The following is a 16,753-nucleotide window of genomic DNA, read 5'->3' on the forward strand; positions in this document are numbered from 1 at the left end:
TCAGTCGCAGTTAGACCACTGAAACACACGATGATGCTCAACCAGTAAGACGGAGAGGCCTCAATTAACCCTCAAGGAACACCTTAAGGTTTCCTCAAGTCACTTATACACACCACACTTGACACATCAGCAACACCAAAGGGAACCCAACCTGTTTGAGCTATGTGTAGACCTCCAGCTGTTTGTGCATACAAATATGAACTACTCTAATTCATGCTAAAAGACTATTGAGACAAACTGATCCAGTAGTAACTGCTGTACAAGTATTTGATTCTCATGTTTATTTGTGATACAGATACACATGTATACATTCAGCCTCCTTTGATGGGACTTTATAGGAAACAAACACCAGGACTAATTAATTCATCTCCATCTTGGACTCAGTCATGTGCTCATTGTGCAATCATTTCCTTGTGTGTATAGTGTCAGGTAGTGTTTTATTGCCAGCATTTTTAATAAATCATGCCACTCTGAAGGAAAGTACAGAGTTACACCCATCATCATTTGAGAACGGCTGAGTGGATCTGGTTCATCAACATACCTGACATACTGATGCCTCGTCTGCATGTGGTAACACCACTGCCATGCCCTCACTGGGATATGTCACAACCAAACTACTGGGAGCTACAGTACGCACATCCACAACCTGAAACGTGGATTAAAAAAGTGTCGAAATCAGACAAGATGTGTTTTGCTCCTTTTTGGTAGCAGTGAATTTTAAAATAAAATGCTCTTCAGATGAGATATCTGATGTATTAAAAAGAAAGATTAGACATAAAGGTTGTCATTTCCAATGCAGCTTTAACAGATATTGGCAAATTCTACAATGATGATGCAGATTTGTGGCTTTCCAGACAGCTGAGCTCAGCAGGGTTTCAGACTGGCATCCATTTTCGTTTTACATTTTTCAAAAGCAAAAATCAATTCTGAAAACTGCAGTCGATCTCAAAAAAAAAAAAAAAAACCATCCAAACCTCCACTGTGGCAGCTCTCTGGTCTCTTTGGATGCACATTACACACACGACCAGAAACAATGACTGAAATTTTTGAGCACAGAAATTCCCAGGCAAAGTTTCCAGCTGTGCGGGCAACAGAAAATGCTGTAAACCAATCCTGTGAAGAGAAACAAAAGTTATTGTTTTGTGTATCAACAACAGCCCCTGTGTATAGTTCTATAGGCCTGAAGCAAGCTCATCCTAAAACACACATACACACACTGATCCTGCAGCTCACTACTGCAAACAAATATTGATTCATGTGCTCAAACTTGTTTGAGTCTATTAATTTGACTCCTCACTAGTGTGCCACACTATCAGTCAGCAACAGGTGCTTGCACTGAAAACTTAAGAACACAAGCTTGTTAACAGAAATGTTGTACAACTGCAAAACAGAACAATAATGTATACACAGGTAAGAGAACTCACCTGTCCTCCAGTCAGTCAGAGTAGCACCAGAGTGATGGACGACCACCGAGAGAGTGAAATGAACTCTGAAGGCGGACTGGAGGCTTTTTTCTGTGTCCTCTCACCTGGCAGGTACAGGAGCAGAGTGCAACTGTCTATCAACTGCAGCACGCCGTGTTGAGACACGAAGACACACCCACTTATTACAGAGACAGAGAGAGAGAGAGAGAGAGAGACTGACTACCAATTACCCTCCACATACTGCAGGTTTCTGTCTATCCAGTTTAAGTGTCTATCAAAATGTAAATCCTTCACAGAGAGAGAAAATAAAAGCATGTGCTCTCTCTTTGAAGTGACTCTGTAAAAGGAAAAGTCACTTACTTTTAATTCAATGCATTGCATGTTGTCTCTCTCTCTCTCTCTCTCTCTCTCTAAGCCTGATGAAGCCTGAGGCGCTCCTTCAGGAAAAACCGGTAGAGGTAGTCTGAGAACTATTTTGTCAGACGCTCAACTGATCCAACCCTCAACAGTGAAAAGCTCTGTCATTACATCAGTTTGATGTGTACATAAAAAAGAAAGAAAGAAAGAAGATTAAATTAAGTTATTAATCACTTTACACATTTAATCTGAGCACTTTATACACTAATACTCTAAGTATTAATCCTACACAAACAGGATTGGCACAGTTGCCACACCTTCACTGTCTTTCCCTACATTAATAAATCCACTTTGCATTTGCAGAACATTTAGTAAATTCACATCACTTTATATGAGGTAGTCCTATAATATCAAACTAATGTGAGAGCTGTGACACTCATGTTTGTGGTCATCTTATCTGTTCATTTGTTTTAATTTACTCAGTCTCTTATATGAACCTAATCAAGCTAAGAGTGGCATGAGCTCTCACAACCACTTTGTAGGAGTGTCTGTCATATTTCAGAGGTTGAAATGGAGCTTCAGAAGAAGGTGCTGGCGTGTGTGTGTGGACAAAAGCAAACATTCTCATCGTGAGGTGTAAAAACTCAGGCAGGCCGTTGGGCCCGAGGCGCTCTGTGCTGTGCCTGATGCAGGAATGGCATCGGACTGGTTTGGAGCAGCACCAAGGCCCATCTTTGCAGGGAGTCACCCTTGTATGCATGCCAAGGCAATCCTCTGGTGCTTTGTTTTAGCTTGCACAAAAGGACACAGTATTACTGGCTTTATATTAACATATTGATCCACTAGTACAGTTGCAGTTATAAAACAAAAGGCCAGAGAAAAAATGAATGATGGCTGAATCCCATTTAGCTGTATCAGTTTCAGGGTCCTGTCACACTGTCATGACTTCCTGGGTCACTTGAATAGAACAGAGCTAAGTGTTTTTCCTGCTATGACAAGTCTAAATGTCTGCTGTGAGAGAGGCCTGATTCAGGTTTTGAATGACTTTACAACAAGCAGCACGTTCTGGGTCCTTGCTGAGCAGCTTTTATGTACCTCACAGGTTTGACACGATTAACTTTTGGAAGGCTTTTGAAAAATGGCATGATGTTCGTTAGAGTAGCTCCTGTTTTAGGGGAATACATGCTGTTAAAATGCTCCGTCGTGTTCATGTAAGGCGTTGCTTGCCTTACCTTAGAGCACCCGAAGGCCCTATGATTTGCTTCCTCATACTTTCTTTAAAATGTGTTGATGAGAAACACATTTTGAACAGATTAATCATGATTAACTATGGACAATGGTGCAATTAATCAATTCCATTGAGACAATTTTCAGGAAGTGACATGATTCTTTTGGAAGCAACTCAAAGGAGTAAAGTAGGTTGAGCATAAACTTTCACTTAACTCTTTCCTCCCCCATATTTCATGATGTTAATCTATGTGTCAAACTCTTAAAGGGACTGTTTGTAAGAATCAGAAATGGGTTGTAACAGCGACACCTGTGGCCGTTAAGTCAACGAAAGTCAGTGTCCTGTTGCTCGGGCTCGTTCTTGTGCTCGCTCTACATAGACATGAACGAGCATTGATCAACACAGTGAGGCGACACACGTCAGCTAAAACCACAAGATCACTCTATATTTCACCTGCTTGGCAGTAATGTTAGCTGACCAGACGAAGGTCTCTCCATGAATCAATGCTGATCCTAGTGTTGGCTTTTCCTGCTTCAGCATCCCGACCACGGCCGGAGGAAGCGGGAGACACCGGAGTTTTGGTCAGAGACGATAACGTTTCTCGCTGCGGAGCCCCGTCACTTCACAAGACACGGAAAAACCTCTGTTGGTCTGGAGGAGATGCAGCATTTATTTCTGCACAAACGTCCGCTGTACATTCACTAGATATTCTCAGAGCTACCAACTCTGCTGCAGTGTGTAGTGTGCGCGCATGCACATGAGGTGGAGCGAGCTGAGTGAAGTCAAGCAGGCAGGCAGAGCAGCAGAGTACAGCAGAGACTCCGTCCCTGGAGACCAAAGTTACGGTCTCCCCCGCGTCCTCCGACCGCATCCAAAACTGTTTTGCAAGACGGGCTTCACTAGAACTAAACGGAGCGTTTCAGACAGAGGGTAAATACAGGTATATTCAGGCCGACAGTATGAGGAAAATAAAGTTGTTGTTTTTTTAACATTACAGCATGTAAACATGTTCTAATAGAAACACAAAATACAAGTATGAACCTGAAAATGAACATAATATGGGACCTTTAAGAAAACAATGTTTAAGTCAAGCCTGATGTTGCCTTACACTTAAAAGAACAGTCACTTCCAGACAGTGAGGCATACAGCTTATTAATTTAACACTGGTATCGGATCGGTACTCGGAATCTGCCGATACCCAAAGCCCAGGTAATCTGTATCGGTATCTGGACTTAAAAAGTGGGGTCGGTGCATCCCTATAGTTAACGTGTTTGACTAGTCTAACACCATGGGTATTGTGACACTAATTGCCTGATCACATGATATCAATGTGACGGTGAGGATGAGATAATGCAACTACTATTTAATTTAATTCTGAAGTAATAATGACTATGAGTCATGAGAGTTAAAAACTTTCCAACGCTACTTGTTTGAGTCACTTGATTACACGTTTATTAATTTACGTTGTGTCTGTACAAAGGGTTTAGTATTGCAGTTATGTCATAGATACTACATGCATGTATCATTTGTGTGAAGAATATTATAGGTGTAAAGAAATGACTGGGATCATAAACTATAAACTACTCCTATTGTAACAGGTGTTACTCTGCAGGACCTCAGTGACACCTGCTCCTGGTGGTTGTCCTGCTCAGAGGGGCCACTAGATGGTGTGTTCCTCACATATTTTCCAGTATAAGATGCATCTTCAGGTTGCAGAGTGTGAAACTGGGCTTTGCTTGGTCAGTGTTTGAAGAGCTTGTTGACTTATAATGTTGTAGGTGTTGGCTGCTCTCCCATTGTGTTTTTTTTACTCATTCTTCAGACATTATAGGAAGGCACATGACTTTAACCTATTTTTCATTTCCTCCTCTCTACTACTTAGCAACTCAACAAACTAAATATTTGGGTGTAATTAACTCTGATGGCTCGCTGCTATTCCCAGAACTGAGATTACACTGTGACTCCTCCCAGACGCCTGTTTCCTCTTTTTGTGTAATGATGAAGAGCATAAGGCCGCATTTGCAGGAAGCCTCGCTAGATTGCCTGAAGAAAGACAGAGAGAGGGACGGGACCACCATCCTTTTCCCCTGTAGCGGGAAACGTCATTTTAATAGTGAGCTATGAAGATAACATTAATTTACTGACATGTGGTCATGAGTTATTTTCCAAGAAATGAAACCTGTTAGCCTTTCATGTAAACTGATAATGACTTTACCATGTATCCACTGAACTCTTCGAAAGAGCTCAGTCGACATGCTCTTGGCATCCAAAGTTGTAAATCGATGTGTAGAAAGTCATGCTCCAATTCCCATGAGGTCAGCTTTGAGTGTCTTTGTTAAGTGTGCGTTTCGTTTGTGATCTTCACTTCCTGTCAAGGCTGATAGATGTGATTGAAGATAATAACTTGAGAGGGAAAACTGGTTTGGTAGCTTGTGCATAAACAGCAAATCATACGGATGACAGAGAATCACACATGAGAGATGTATATCAAAACGTTTCACAGCTCAGTGCATAAAACAAACGCAAAAAATATCTTTATGTTGCAGCTTAACAGTCCTGCTCCAGTTTTATTGAAAGTAATGCTGCTACCTTAACATACTGTACTACCACAGCATAAAACAAAACGCTGGCCACAAAGCTTTAAAGGAAACAAAGAGTTTACAACTGATCTCAAAGGACTTCAGCTTCCTGAGAAAAACAACCCCAATGTGCCTGTTTTAAGCACCACTTTTACACTTTGTGGCCATTTCATGATTCATATCCACAGAAACAACCAGACATGTATTTGTTAGAGGAAACAATCTCAGCCTGCCGATTTTGATAAAGACTGAAATAACTTACTCTTTCTTTGTTTGGAAGGTCAAGTCAAGGAATGTTTTTGCGTGTGTGATAAAGTTTTCTCATTTTTCCTCAGTGACATAGAGTCAGATTTCCTTTTTTTTTATAAAAATGTAAGAGTTAAAATGTGTTTATAATGTCATCTTAGCCATTTGCATTGGCTAAAGTGTGTCCTCTATCAGTTTGGTTAGTTAAGTGTAATTCCTCTGTGCAACAAGAGTCTACATGTTGCAAGCTTTGAGCTAAATGCTGACATCAACATGCTGACATGCAATGAATATGCTGACATGCTGATGCTAAGCAGGAGTGATATTTACCATGAACATCATCTTAGTTCAGTGTGCAAGCATGCTAAGATTTGCTAATTAGCGCTAAACACAAAGTACAGTTGAGGCTGATGGGAATGTCACTATAGTTATCTCCACCAGGAGATTATGTGTTCGGTCGTGTGCGAGCATATATGTGCATCTGTCCGTTTGTCGGTCATAATCTCGCATACTATTGGACCCATCGGCCTAATATTTTTTGTGCTCATTTATGACTGTATGTTCAAGGACCTCTCATGGCTGTGGTGATTCACACTTTTTGAAAAAGGGTTGTCAGGCTGATAGACTCTGACTGTACGAGCCTGTCTTTAGGGAGTGGGTGTATCCGCTGGTCAGGCGTGAGGATCATAGTCACGTTGACAACTTGTCCATAATCTGAGCCCTGTTTTGAGCCACACCAAAAAAAGTTATACTTAATGCTACAGACTAATCCGTACGCCTGCACACAGTCTGTGACTTCTTCCCCTTTTGATTTCTGAAGCAGTTTTTTTTTGGCAGCTAAAAGGGAAGTGCAAAGGTCAAATTTAATTTTAGTTGAAAATATCGAAACATATAATGCCCACGACAATGACAGATCAAGATGATTCACAGCCGTGTCCGTCATGATGATTCAAAGTATTCACAAAGTCCAAAATCGTCAGACTTTTGATTTATCCGGCTTCACCAAGACTGTTCTCACAAAGCAGCTGGAAGAGTTTGTAACAAACAGAAATTACATGCAAGATCAGTTACACTATTAACCACATTCAACATAAGATGTTAGATATCACATTGGTCTTTGTGGTGAAATCAGGTTGTTTCAGTGACTAGAAATGACATGATTCAGTAGGTTACAGGATATGGATGCAAGCAAGAAGGAATTCAATCAGGAGCAGTAGTGAATTGGTTACCGCTAGAAGGTCCTTAGTTCAAATCCAGTGAACCTGACTGAAGCTTTGACGGAGTCTTTCGTAGTCTTTTTCTGTGGTGTTGTGTTATGTGTTCTTAATGTGACTAAGTGCGTTTCCTCCCACACTCCAAAACAAGTTTGGTGAACTGTTAAATTGCCCGTAGGTGTGAGTGTATGTGGCCTGACTGTGACAGATTAGTGGCCTATTGAGGTGATATCTTTCACCCAGTATGAGCTGGGAGAGGCTCCAGCCCCCTCGACCCTGTAAAGGGTAAGCGGGTACAGATAATAAATGAAAAAATTACAATTAAATCATGAAATGATACAGAAAACATTGGGGCTTGGTCACTGGGATTTAATATTTGGTCTTGGCCTTTTCCATGTGCGTTGTGATTAAACCCACAGGAAGAGCGCCGGGCTTTTCGTAGCGGCCAAACGGCGGTACTACAACTTCCGTGTCCGTCACGTGATGCCATCGGGCCCAAAAAGACTTTTCCCCATAGACTTACACTGGGAAAGAGACGTCTGTAACTCGGCAGATGATTTTTTTATTTTTTTTGTTGAGGTAAATCAACTTGAATAGCCCTCATTCAAATCATTAGGTCCTAAACGTTGTAAACTGCAGTAATAGCCGAATCCAGAGTTATTTTTCCTCTCTCTGCATTTCCTGTATGTATCCGTAATATCACTATCAAATAAAGGCACAATTCAGTGAGCTAAACACACCTCTTATAAAGCTTAAAGACAGGAATTGGCCTTCAAAGTTTTTACTGGAAGCGATTGTGATTTGGACAACAGGTTTAATGTCAGGGATTATAACACAGAAAAATATGAGACACCATAAAAAAGAGTTAGGCCAATGGTATTATAAAAAATATTATTATATAGTAAAGAATCCACATTAAGTCTCCATAGGAAGTATAAATCATCAATTAATCTAGTAAACATACACACACTGTGCGTTCCAATACCCATACTACCATACTATTTAGTATGAAAGAAAAATATTTAGTATGTCCCAAATACATAACATGTCAATGGTATGCCAAAAATACCAGGATGTCCTACTGCATTTGGTCACATTTTGCATTGTGCAAGCTAACATGCTTTTCTGGCTATTATGACTCACATCCTTTAACGGATATATGAGCAAAAGGGTCAAAAGTTAAAGTCGTAATGTTATGATGAAGTAGTATGTCCCAATTGTATGCATGTATACTGCATGCAACAGTACGTACTTTGTAAGGTGCAGTATGTACTTAAAGTAAAAAATGCAATTGGGAATGCAGCGTTAGAGTCAACAAGAGTAGCTGAACATAAAAAGAATGATATACAGTTAGCTCAACAGTTAATTACAGTAAGGCTCCTTGGAATGTTGTACGTGACAGCTACTATAATGTTCAACCAACAAAACTACTATAATAAAAAGAGTACCTACAGATAATACTGCAACATGAGTAGTTAAAAGATATCTGTCAATATGTATTTTGTCACAGTAATGTCCGTTAAACTGCTATGGAACTGTGCCAGTAGCTGTTGCTACTAGCAACAGAATGCTCATTTTACACCATCTGCTGATGGCAGAATAAAATATGAACTTGATAAAACGTGCTGTTTTCAATATAAATTGCTAGTTTATGCTTTAATGTTTAATACGATAAAACCATAACTTTCAACATTTTCACCTTTCAACATTTTCACGATAAATTAACTTAATTGTCTTACTTCCGTGAACACCACAGCACCAAGTTCATAATAGTTCTGAATTTTAAATTACTTTTTATCTAAGTTTTAGTTAGTTTCCAGAGTGTGTTTGCTAGTTTTAGTTTAGTTTAGTTTTTTCAGAAAGGTTTTAGTTTTTTATATATTTAGTTTTAGTTGTTTTTGTTAGCGCCAGGTATGATGTCTCAGAACTATGTAACTAGTACATATACATACAAAATACATGGTTGAGAACTGTGAATGGCCATAATGTTTAATGTTTAATCTTTAGTGCCTGATGTGAAGCAATGCGGCATAGCGTCATCTCCCGGAAGTAAGCAAGTCCGTTCAATTTCTGTGGCACGAGAGTTGATGGAAATTTATGCCATCTCCTTTTTTCAGCAGTGATATATTATAGTTAAAAAACTAAAACTGAAATGAATTTGTGTTTATTTTTATTTCATTTTTATTAGTTTTTAACCCAGGCAATATTTCAGTTTAGTTTTTATTTAGTTTCAGTTTACTAACAATATTCTTCACTGCTTTTTTTTCATTTTAATTTAAGTTATAGTTTAATAACCCTGCACAGCACACACCACCTGTTACACATGTTAATCAGCACATTTACAGATCACAACTCATTTTACCATCATTATTATAGGCCTATTATTCTCACGAAATCCTCCCGGGATGTGAATCAGTGATTAGACGTATATGGGGAGGACAGATTGCAGAGATGACAGATGACATATCTTTCCTTCAAGTTGACCTACACAGTCCTCTGGCACAGAGCACACTGTAAACGGAAGTCTGTTTCTACTCTCAGACAGAGGCCACGTGGTTTGATAACTATTTTAATAATGAATGTTACCTGCTGATGAATATCACAGCAGGGAATCACGGGGAAATTATTACACTCTTCCTGATATTGTCATTTGTTTGTGTCATGCCAGCTGCAAACCTACAGCAGGAATTCCTCAGAAATAAAGTTTGACCTGAGCAGACTATTAAAGTGAAATTAAACAATGGCTGTAGAAAAAATTAAATAAATAAACCCAGTGGCTGTGAGGGAGGGAGGGATACATAATGACATGCTTTAGGCAAATTCAGACAGGAGCTGTGACTTTAATTGCCGCACAATGTTTTGATTGAGGCTTATTGCAGGAAAGGGTGGACACCGATCCAATCTAACAGACAAAATGCACAGTGTTTACAAACTGGCATCCCTTTAACCAAATATGGTCAAATAATTTGGTAATTGTCTGGGTAAAATTAAGACTGTTTGTTCACGTAAACAAGAGCTCGCTGCTGCAATTTGCTGAGGAAAGGAATGACAATTGAGCATATTAACCTTCACTTGTTTGGGTGAAAGACCTCCTCTTTACTGATGTTTCTGTCAGTTTGTTTCTCCTTTTTTCTGTTGTTGTTACTGACATGTGTAAGCTACATTAAAGGTCCCATATTGTAAAAAAAATAGATTTTCATGTCTTTTATATTATAAAGCAGGTTTAAGTGATATATAAATACTGTGAAAGTATCAAAACACTCAATCCATGGAGAAAAACACACAGCCCGTATCCAGAAACTCTGCGTTTGAAACAAGCTGGTAGGATTTCTGTCCATTTGTGATGTCACAAATCTACAATATTTATTACATAGTTTTAAACGTAAATATACTAAATGTGTCCCAGTTTATTTCTTGACGCAGTGTATGTGAATGACATCAGCTGACAGGAAGTAAACATGGACCCAAACTGTTGCCTAGCAATGCAATTCTGTTGCCATTCCGTTGAAATGTACTAAAACGGAGTGTTTCAGACAGAGGGTGAATACAGGCATGTTCAGACAGACAGTATGAGAAAAATAATGTGTTTCTTGAACATTCAAGCATGTAAACATGTTCTAGTAGAAACCCAAAATAAAAGTACGAACCTGGAAATGAGCATGATATATCCCCTTTAAGCTCAATATGTAGGATAATGATAGACTCTTGTTGCATGAACCTCTGTCCTACAGTTTTTTTTGACATAACATACTGTGTAGTTAAATTTACACACAACTAGCCTTGCAGTCCAGGCTTACTCCACATGGTGACCAACAGAAAACCCACTTAGTTCCCAGTTTGGTTGCCGCCTTAGAAACAGGGAGCCAATGGAATTCTGTTTATACCATCCCATGTGCAGCAACAAGCGCATGTTGTTTGGGAAATATTGTTTCTTCAGTTGTAATACAGAGGTGAAGTTTAACGTTATTGCATTGCAAGTGTTGCTTATAGGCTGCAGTAAGCCTACTGACGGAGGAAAGTTGTGGATTCTGGGAATCTTGAAAGTGTAAGCTCATCACTTTAGTTAATTTGTATGTAATTCATTCTGATTTGGAGTGATTTTAAAGGTACGATATCCAGAGCATTAATATAGCAGCAAACAACTGTTTTCTATGTAAAGATACAGAGGAGTAATGTCTACCTGAGCAGAGAATGAAGTCGCTCTCTCTCTGTGTGTGTTGTAATCAGAGCTGCTCCGTGCTTTGTTGACATATCTGGGCCAGCCCTGTGTGCTTTTAGTGCATGTTCATGAGCATACTCCACTGCTCACAGCCTCCAGTCTGCACTGTGTTTACAGATAATAACGCCGTCCCGACTGACGGCGCTATTGCGGAAGCTAAGCACCCACCCTCCGGTTCTGTTAGCTCTGTCAGTAGTGTTGATGTTGTTTTCGCTGTTAGCACCGTTAGCTACGAGTCACTGGCTGCTCGTGTCTTGAAGGGAGCCCGTGGGGAAACTCTTGCGAGATTGTCAGGGTTAGGCATTGACCTCGAATAGTTAAGGTTAGGATAGGTCATTGGGCAGCGAGTCGCACAAGAGTTTTTGCAGATCAGATTTTGCAGTCTGCAGGATCCCTTCTAGACACAACTCCGCTGGCTCAGCCGTCGCCATGTTGAGAGCCGTGCGGAGGCAACAGAAATGCTCCCAATCTTGCATTTAGCACCTTTAAAGCTGATTTTATTGTTGATGTTGTATTGTTGTTGTATGCAAATGATGGTAGTATGGTGCATCAGTGCTGTTGAAGTGCAAGTTGAAAGGCACATATTAATAATAAAAATAATAATCATAATAATTTTACAGGCTAACTTTTTTGTTGTTATATCAGATTTTTTTTCTTTAGAATAGTCTATATTTGCATGAGGATGCATGTGTGTGCCCATGTAAATGATATTACTATATATTTTCTATTAACTTATTTGTTGATTTCATTTCTTATTACTCTGGTATTTTTGTATTATTATTGTTTGTTTGTTTTGTTATGTGTGTTTTTTTTGTTTGTTTTGTTTTTTTAACTCTATTCTTTGTTTTTATCATTATTATTATTTCTTTTCTTAATTTGATTTCAATTTTGAATGTTGAAGTTGTTTTCTCTAGTGTACTTAATGAGTTTGTCTATAAGCTCATCTACTTAAAAATTGGTTTATAAACTATTGTAATTATGAACTTTAAATTGCATAAATGAAAACAAGGTTATATAACATTCTTACATTTGCTGATAGAAAAAATATATTACTACAGTGGATCAGTGATAAGAAACCATCTGTCCAAGGCTGGCAAAAAGTCATATTTGAGATGGTCCCCTTGGAATATCTCACAAATATTCTACATGCCAAGGTAGATCAGTTCCACAATATTTGGCAGCCCTATCTGAATTATATTGGACCTGATCTCTCTTCCATTATCTCACAAGGAGTCTCTTGAACATGAACTCATATATCCTGTGACTTCAATGCACTATGGATTATTTCCTATGACCTCCTATATACTTTTTTTTTTATCTGAGCTGTACCACACAGTAAAACAAAAAAGTGTAAAATAATGGAAATTTTCCAGCAGCAGGGGCGCCAGAAAATGTCTGTTAAAAAACGGAAAAATACTGTCCGTTAAGTAACATAAATAAACTGTAAAAAAAAAAAAAAACAGTAATTATCTTTATATAATTAGCCTTTATTACTGTAATTTTACAATAAATATTTTACTTTTAACATATATTTATTGTTAGAATATTCATACACCGTAAATCTAAGACCATTTACATATAAATCACAAATGAAACTTGTAATTTTACGTTGCAAAAGCCCAAATTTACATGAACTCTCAGAAGTTTTGCAAAAAAAATCTGTATTTTTACAAGAAATATTTTTAGCATTCCATGAAATCCTTTTCTTCTAACATAAATTAATTGTTAAAATAGAGTCATAAACCTCTAAAAAACAGAATAATTATCTTTAAAAATGATCAAGAAAAGCTTAAATACACATAATTACGATTGTGACAAAAAAATAAAAAAAATACTGTAAATCTAAGACCATTTACATTTAAATCACAAATGAAACATGTAATTTTTACATTTTTTTTCTCTGTCATTTTGAAATGTAGACAAAAAATGTAAAATTTCTAGAAGAAAAACTGTAAAAAAAAAACAAACAAAACAACAACAAACAAACAAACACTGCACTGTAAAAACAAAAAAATGTTTTTTTACAGTGCAGTGTTTGTTTGTTTGTTGTTGTTTTTTTTATTCTTATTGTGTTTGTGAAAATAAGAAAACCCAATAAATATAATATAATATATATATATATACAGTAAAAATAAAAAATAGAATAGTCTATATTTACCGTAATTTATTAAATGGTCTAATAAGACTTCGGAGGAAAGTGTCTTCCCATCATCCACTGCAGGTGGAGTAGAGACCTCCACGTGCGTCACGCGCCTTGGACCTTAAATAGCGGGTGCAGAGGAGCGCGCAGAGAATAACGGTCTGAAGGGCTGCGAGGAGGACACACCTATAAAGGGACATCAACTACTAACTTCAACTACTTCTGATCACTTATAGATCTTTTTTTCTCAGCTCAGTTTCTAAATCAAGTATTCTGACTTTTTTTTTTTTATTTCATCCGCTCACACGATGGCCAGCTCTGGACTGCAGCTGCTCGGGTTCTTCCTCTCGCTGGTCGGCCTCTTCACCACCGTGGCTGCTACTCTGATGGTTGAATGGAAGAAACAGTACCAGGGAAAGACGCACCGAGTTTTCGAGGGCTTGTGGATGAGCTGCAGCGGCAACGAGAGAACAACCTGTGAGTTTCACCAGTACCTCCTCAAGCTGCCAAGTAAGTTTTTATTATCTCATCTGCATCTCCTCTAAAAAACCAGACGCTGCTCGTTGAGATACCTTCCACTCACAATAAGTTACTATAATTAGACAGAAGTCTTTGTTGGCATGTCTGATATTCATACAGGGTCATATGGGGATTTTTTTTTTTTTATTCTTGTGGAATTATACTGCTAATCTTCTAGTATATTTTGTAGAATTATAATCTTTATTTCATCTTTATATTCTATTATTTTGTGCTGTTTAATCCTACAGAGTAAACCAGAAAAAGACTACACATTTAATTACAGAGAGAAGTAATATGAGATGTATCTTCTATATAGAAAGCAGAGATCATGTCCAACAATCATAGACTGTCTTGTGGAATTATACTGCTAATCTTCTAGTATATTTTGTAGAATTATAATCTTTATTTCAGCTTAATATTTTATTATTTTGTTTAATCCTACAGAGTATACCAGAAAATGACTACACATTTAATAACAGAAAGAAGTAATATGAGATGTATCTTCTATATGAAAGCAGAGATCATGTCCAACAATCACAGACTGTTTCAATGAGAAGTTTATTTTATGTGTACTAACATTCCCACTTCTGCTCCTCCAGCTGAGGTCCAGGTCACCAGGGGTGTGATGCTGCTCAGCATCTTCCTCTCCGCTGTGGCTCTGATGGTCTCCACCGTGGGGATGAAGTGCACCCGCTTCATGGACGACAAAGCCGAGATCAAATCCACAACAGCCATGGTCGGAGGAATCATGTTCCTGGTTGCAGGTGTGTTCAGTGTCAGCAGAACCTGACCGGCTTTCACAGGCACACAGACTGGATAATTTGTCAAATACAACCGCGAGGAGTCTCTGAGCAGCTGTCAATCACTCACAAACTCCGATCAAACGGTCAAACTAGGCTACGCTGATCAAATATGAATCAATATTCTGTTACTGTAATGCCTATTTCTCACCGCAAATGTTTGCGGAAACATCTTGTAGTGTACTGTTTAGCTGTAAAATTAGAAAGTTTGTGACCTGGCAGCCACGTTGAGATCAGTTGAGGAAATACCAAGCACCGCCCACCAGCCGGAGCAAACTTTCTCATTTTACAGTAAAACAGTACACTATAGTGACAGGTTATAGTTTTATAACTAAAGCTTTTTATCATATTTGCTGAAAGATACTGACTGCAGCTTTAACCTTTATTTAACTTTAGGAAAGCCTCATTAAAATCTTAATTTAAAACTCTGTTTTCTCTTGGCCAAGATAGGCAGCAATAACAGAAATACACCACAAAACTAGAATTAAACAGAAAAGCGATTATAAAATCATGAATAACATTTCTAATACAATCATGTAAAAGATTTCATCTCATAAACAACCTAAATGGCACTTTTAAAACAATGCAAGAGCTACCTCCAGGTCTGAAAAGTGAAGCCAATGCGGAAGTGATTTAAACCTGCATTCTTTCTAATAGCCAGCAGGGGGCGACTCCTCTGGTTGCAAAAGAAGTCTGATTGTTTAGAAGTCTATGAGAAAGTGACCCTACTTCTCATTTGATTTATTACCTCAGTAAACATTGTAAACATGAGTTTATGGTCTCAATCGCTAGTTACAAAGTCACAAAGGAAGTCACTCATCATTCATTTGACTTATCCTCCATCTGTACTGTCTGCTGTTGGTTTTAATTATTATTATTTTTTAAATCTGTCCCTAAAATAAACAAGAAAAAAAATTACAGTAAAAGTAATGTTTTCGAAAAGATTTGCAGGACTTAAATGAGCACTACTGTGATGAATAATATGATGTGTTTTCTTTTGTTCAGGTTTGTTGACGATCATCATAACCTCCTGGTACGTCAACAAGATTGTTCAGATCTTCAATGAGTCCCACAGCCTGCAGAGGTATACACACACACAAACACACACACGCACACAGTTGATTCTGTACATACATGTGCATCTCTAAACGTGTGTGTTTTTCTCTGCAGCTTTGAGTTTGGTAAGGCGGTTTTCGTCAGCTTGGCTGGTGGCCTCCTCACTATGGCTGGCGGTGCTTTCCTGAGCTGTCGGAGATGCTCGCGGTCTCAGTCGAATGGCTCCATCAGCTCCAACCACCTCCTCCCCACCACCCACCCCAAGTCTGACTACGTCTAGTGGAGGAGCACCAAGGAGAGGCCTTGATACAGTCAGTCCAGCGGTGAATTTAACAAACTGGAGCAGGTTGTGTTTCTACGATGAGGAAAAGTCTCACTGCAGGATTATAAATACTGAACATAAAGTCAGTAACCAGGATCAGGATTACACACAAGATCAGGCTGTTTCTACTGACTTTGAATCCCATTTTATAGCTTGAAAACAACTTCCTGTATGTCTGTTTGATACTTAGATGCCATCAGTCGTTAGTAGTCAGCATTTTTTTTTCCATTCAGAGAAATAAAAGAAAGGATTACATTTTAATTATTTCAGTAAAATAAAATTACACATGAAGGAATCAATTCTTTCAGGTCTAAATGTCCGGAATGTTTTCAGCCTTTTTGTGTAATCATGAAGTTACTCTTCACATCTACCAATGATGAACACTTGTTTCAATACACTTGTTTACAGTGAAGACTTTTGTTTTGACAGTTAATGGCAAGATTTTCTTTTACGGTGTAAATTGCTGTACAATTCATTCCACTTCAGTTTCACACTGATGTTAATATAGATTTGTTTTTATATGGTGTTAATTATATGACTGAAGTTGTATATTTTCATATAATGTGGTTGTTGTTATTGTTATGCGCCACATATGGCAGTTTGAAAGTATGTATATTTTGAAAATAAAAATAAAATTGTGTTTTCTTCA

The 16,753-nt window shown here is 38.3% G+C and overlaps 1 protein-coding gene across 1 annotated transcript; it reads left to right on the plus strand.

Annotated features, from left to right (window-relative positions):
* The first annotated feature begins 13,549 nt into the window (after window positions 1–13,549).
* Window positions 13,550–16,753, plus strand: LOC119487878 (claudin-1). The gene is made up of 4 exons (XM_037768941.1): window positions 13,550–13,917; window positions 14,526–14,690; window positions 15,732–15,810; window positions 15,897–16,753. The coding sequence occupies exons 1-4, from the start codon at window positions 13,716–13,718 to the stop codon at window positions 16,060–16,062; spliced, it is 612 nt and encodes a 203-aa protein (XP_037624869.1). The 5' UTR covers window positions 13,550–13,715; the 3' UTR covers window positions 16,063–16,753.

Source organism: Sebastes umbrosus, chromosome 5 (assembly GCF_015220745.1).
Source record: "Sebastes umbrosus isolate fSebUmb1 chromosome 5, fSebUmb1.pri, whole genome shotgun sequence".
Taxonomy (NCBI): Eukaryota; Metazoa; Chordata; class Actinopteri; order Perciformes; family Sebastidae; genus Sebastes; species Sebastes umbrosus.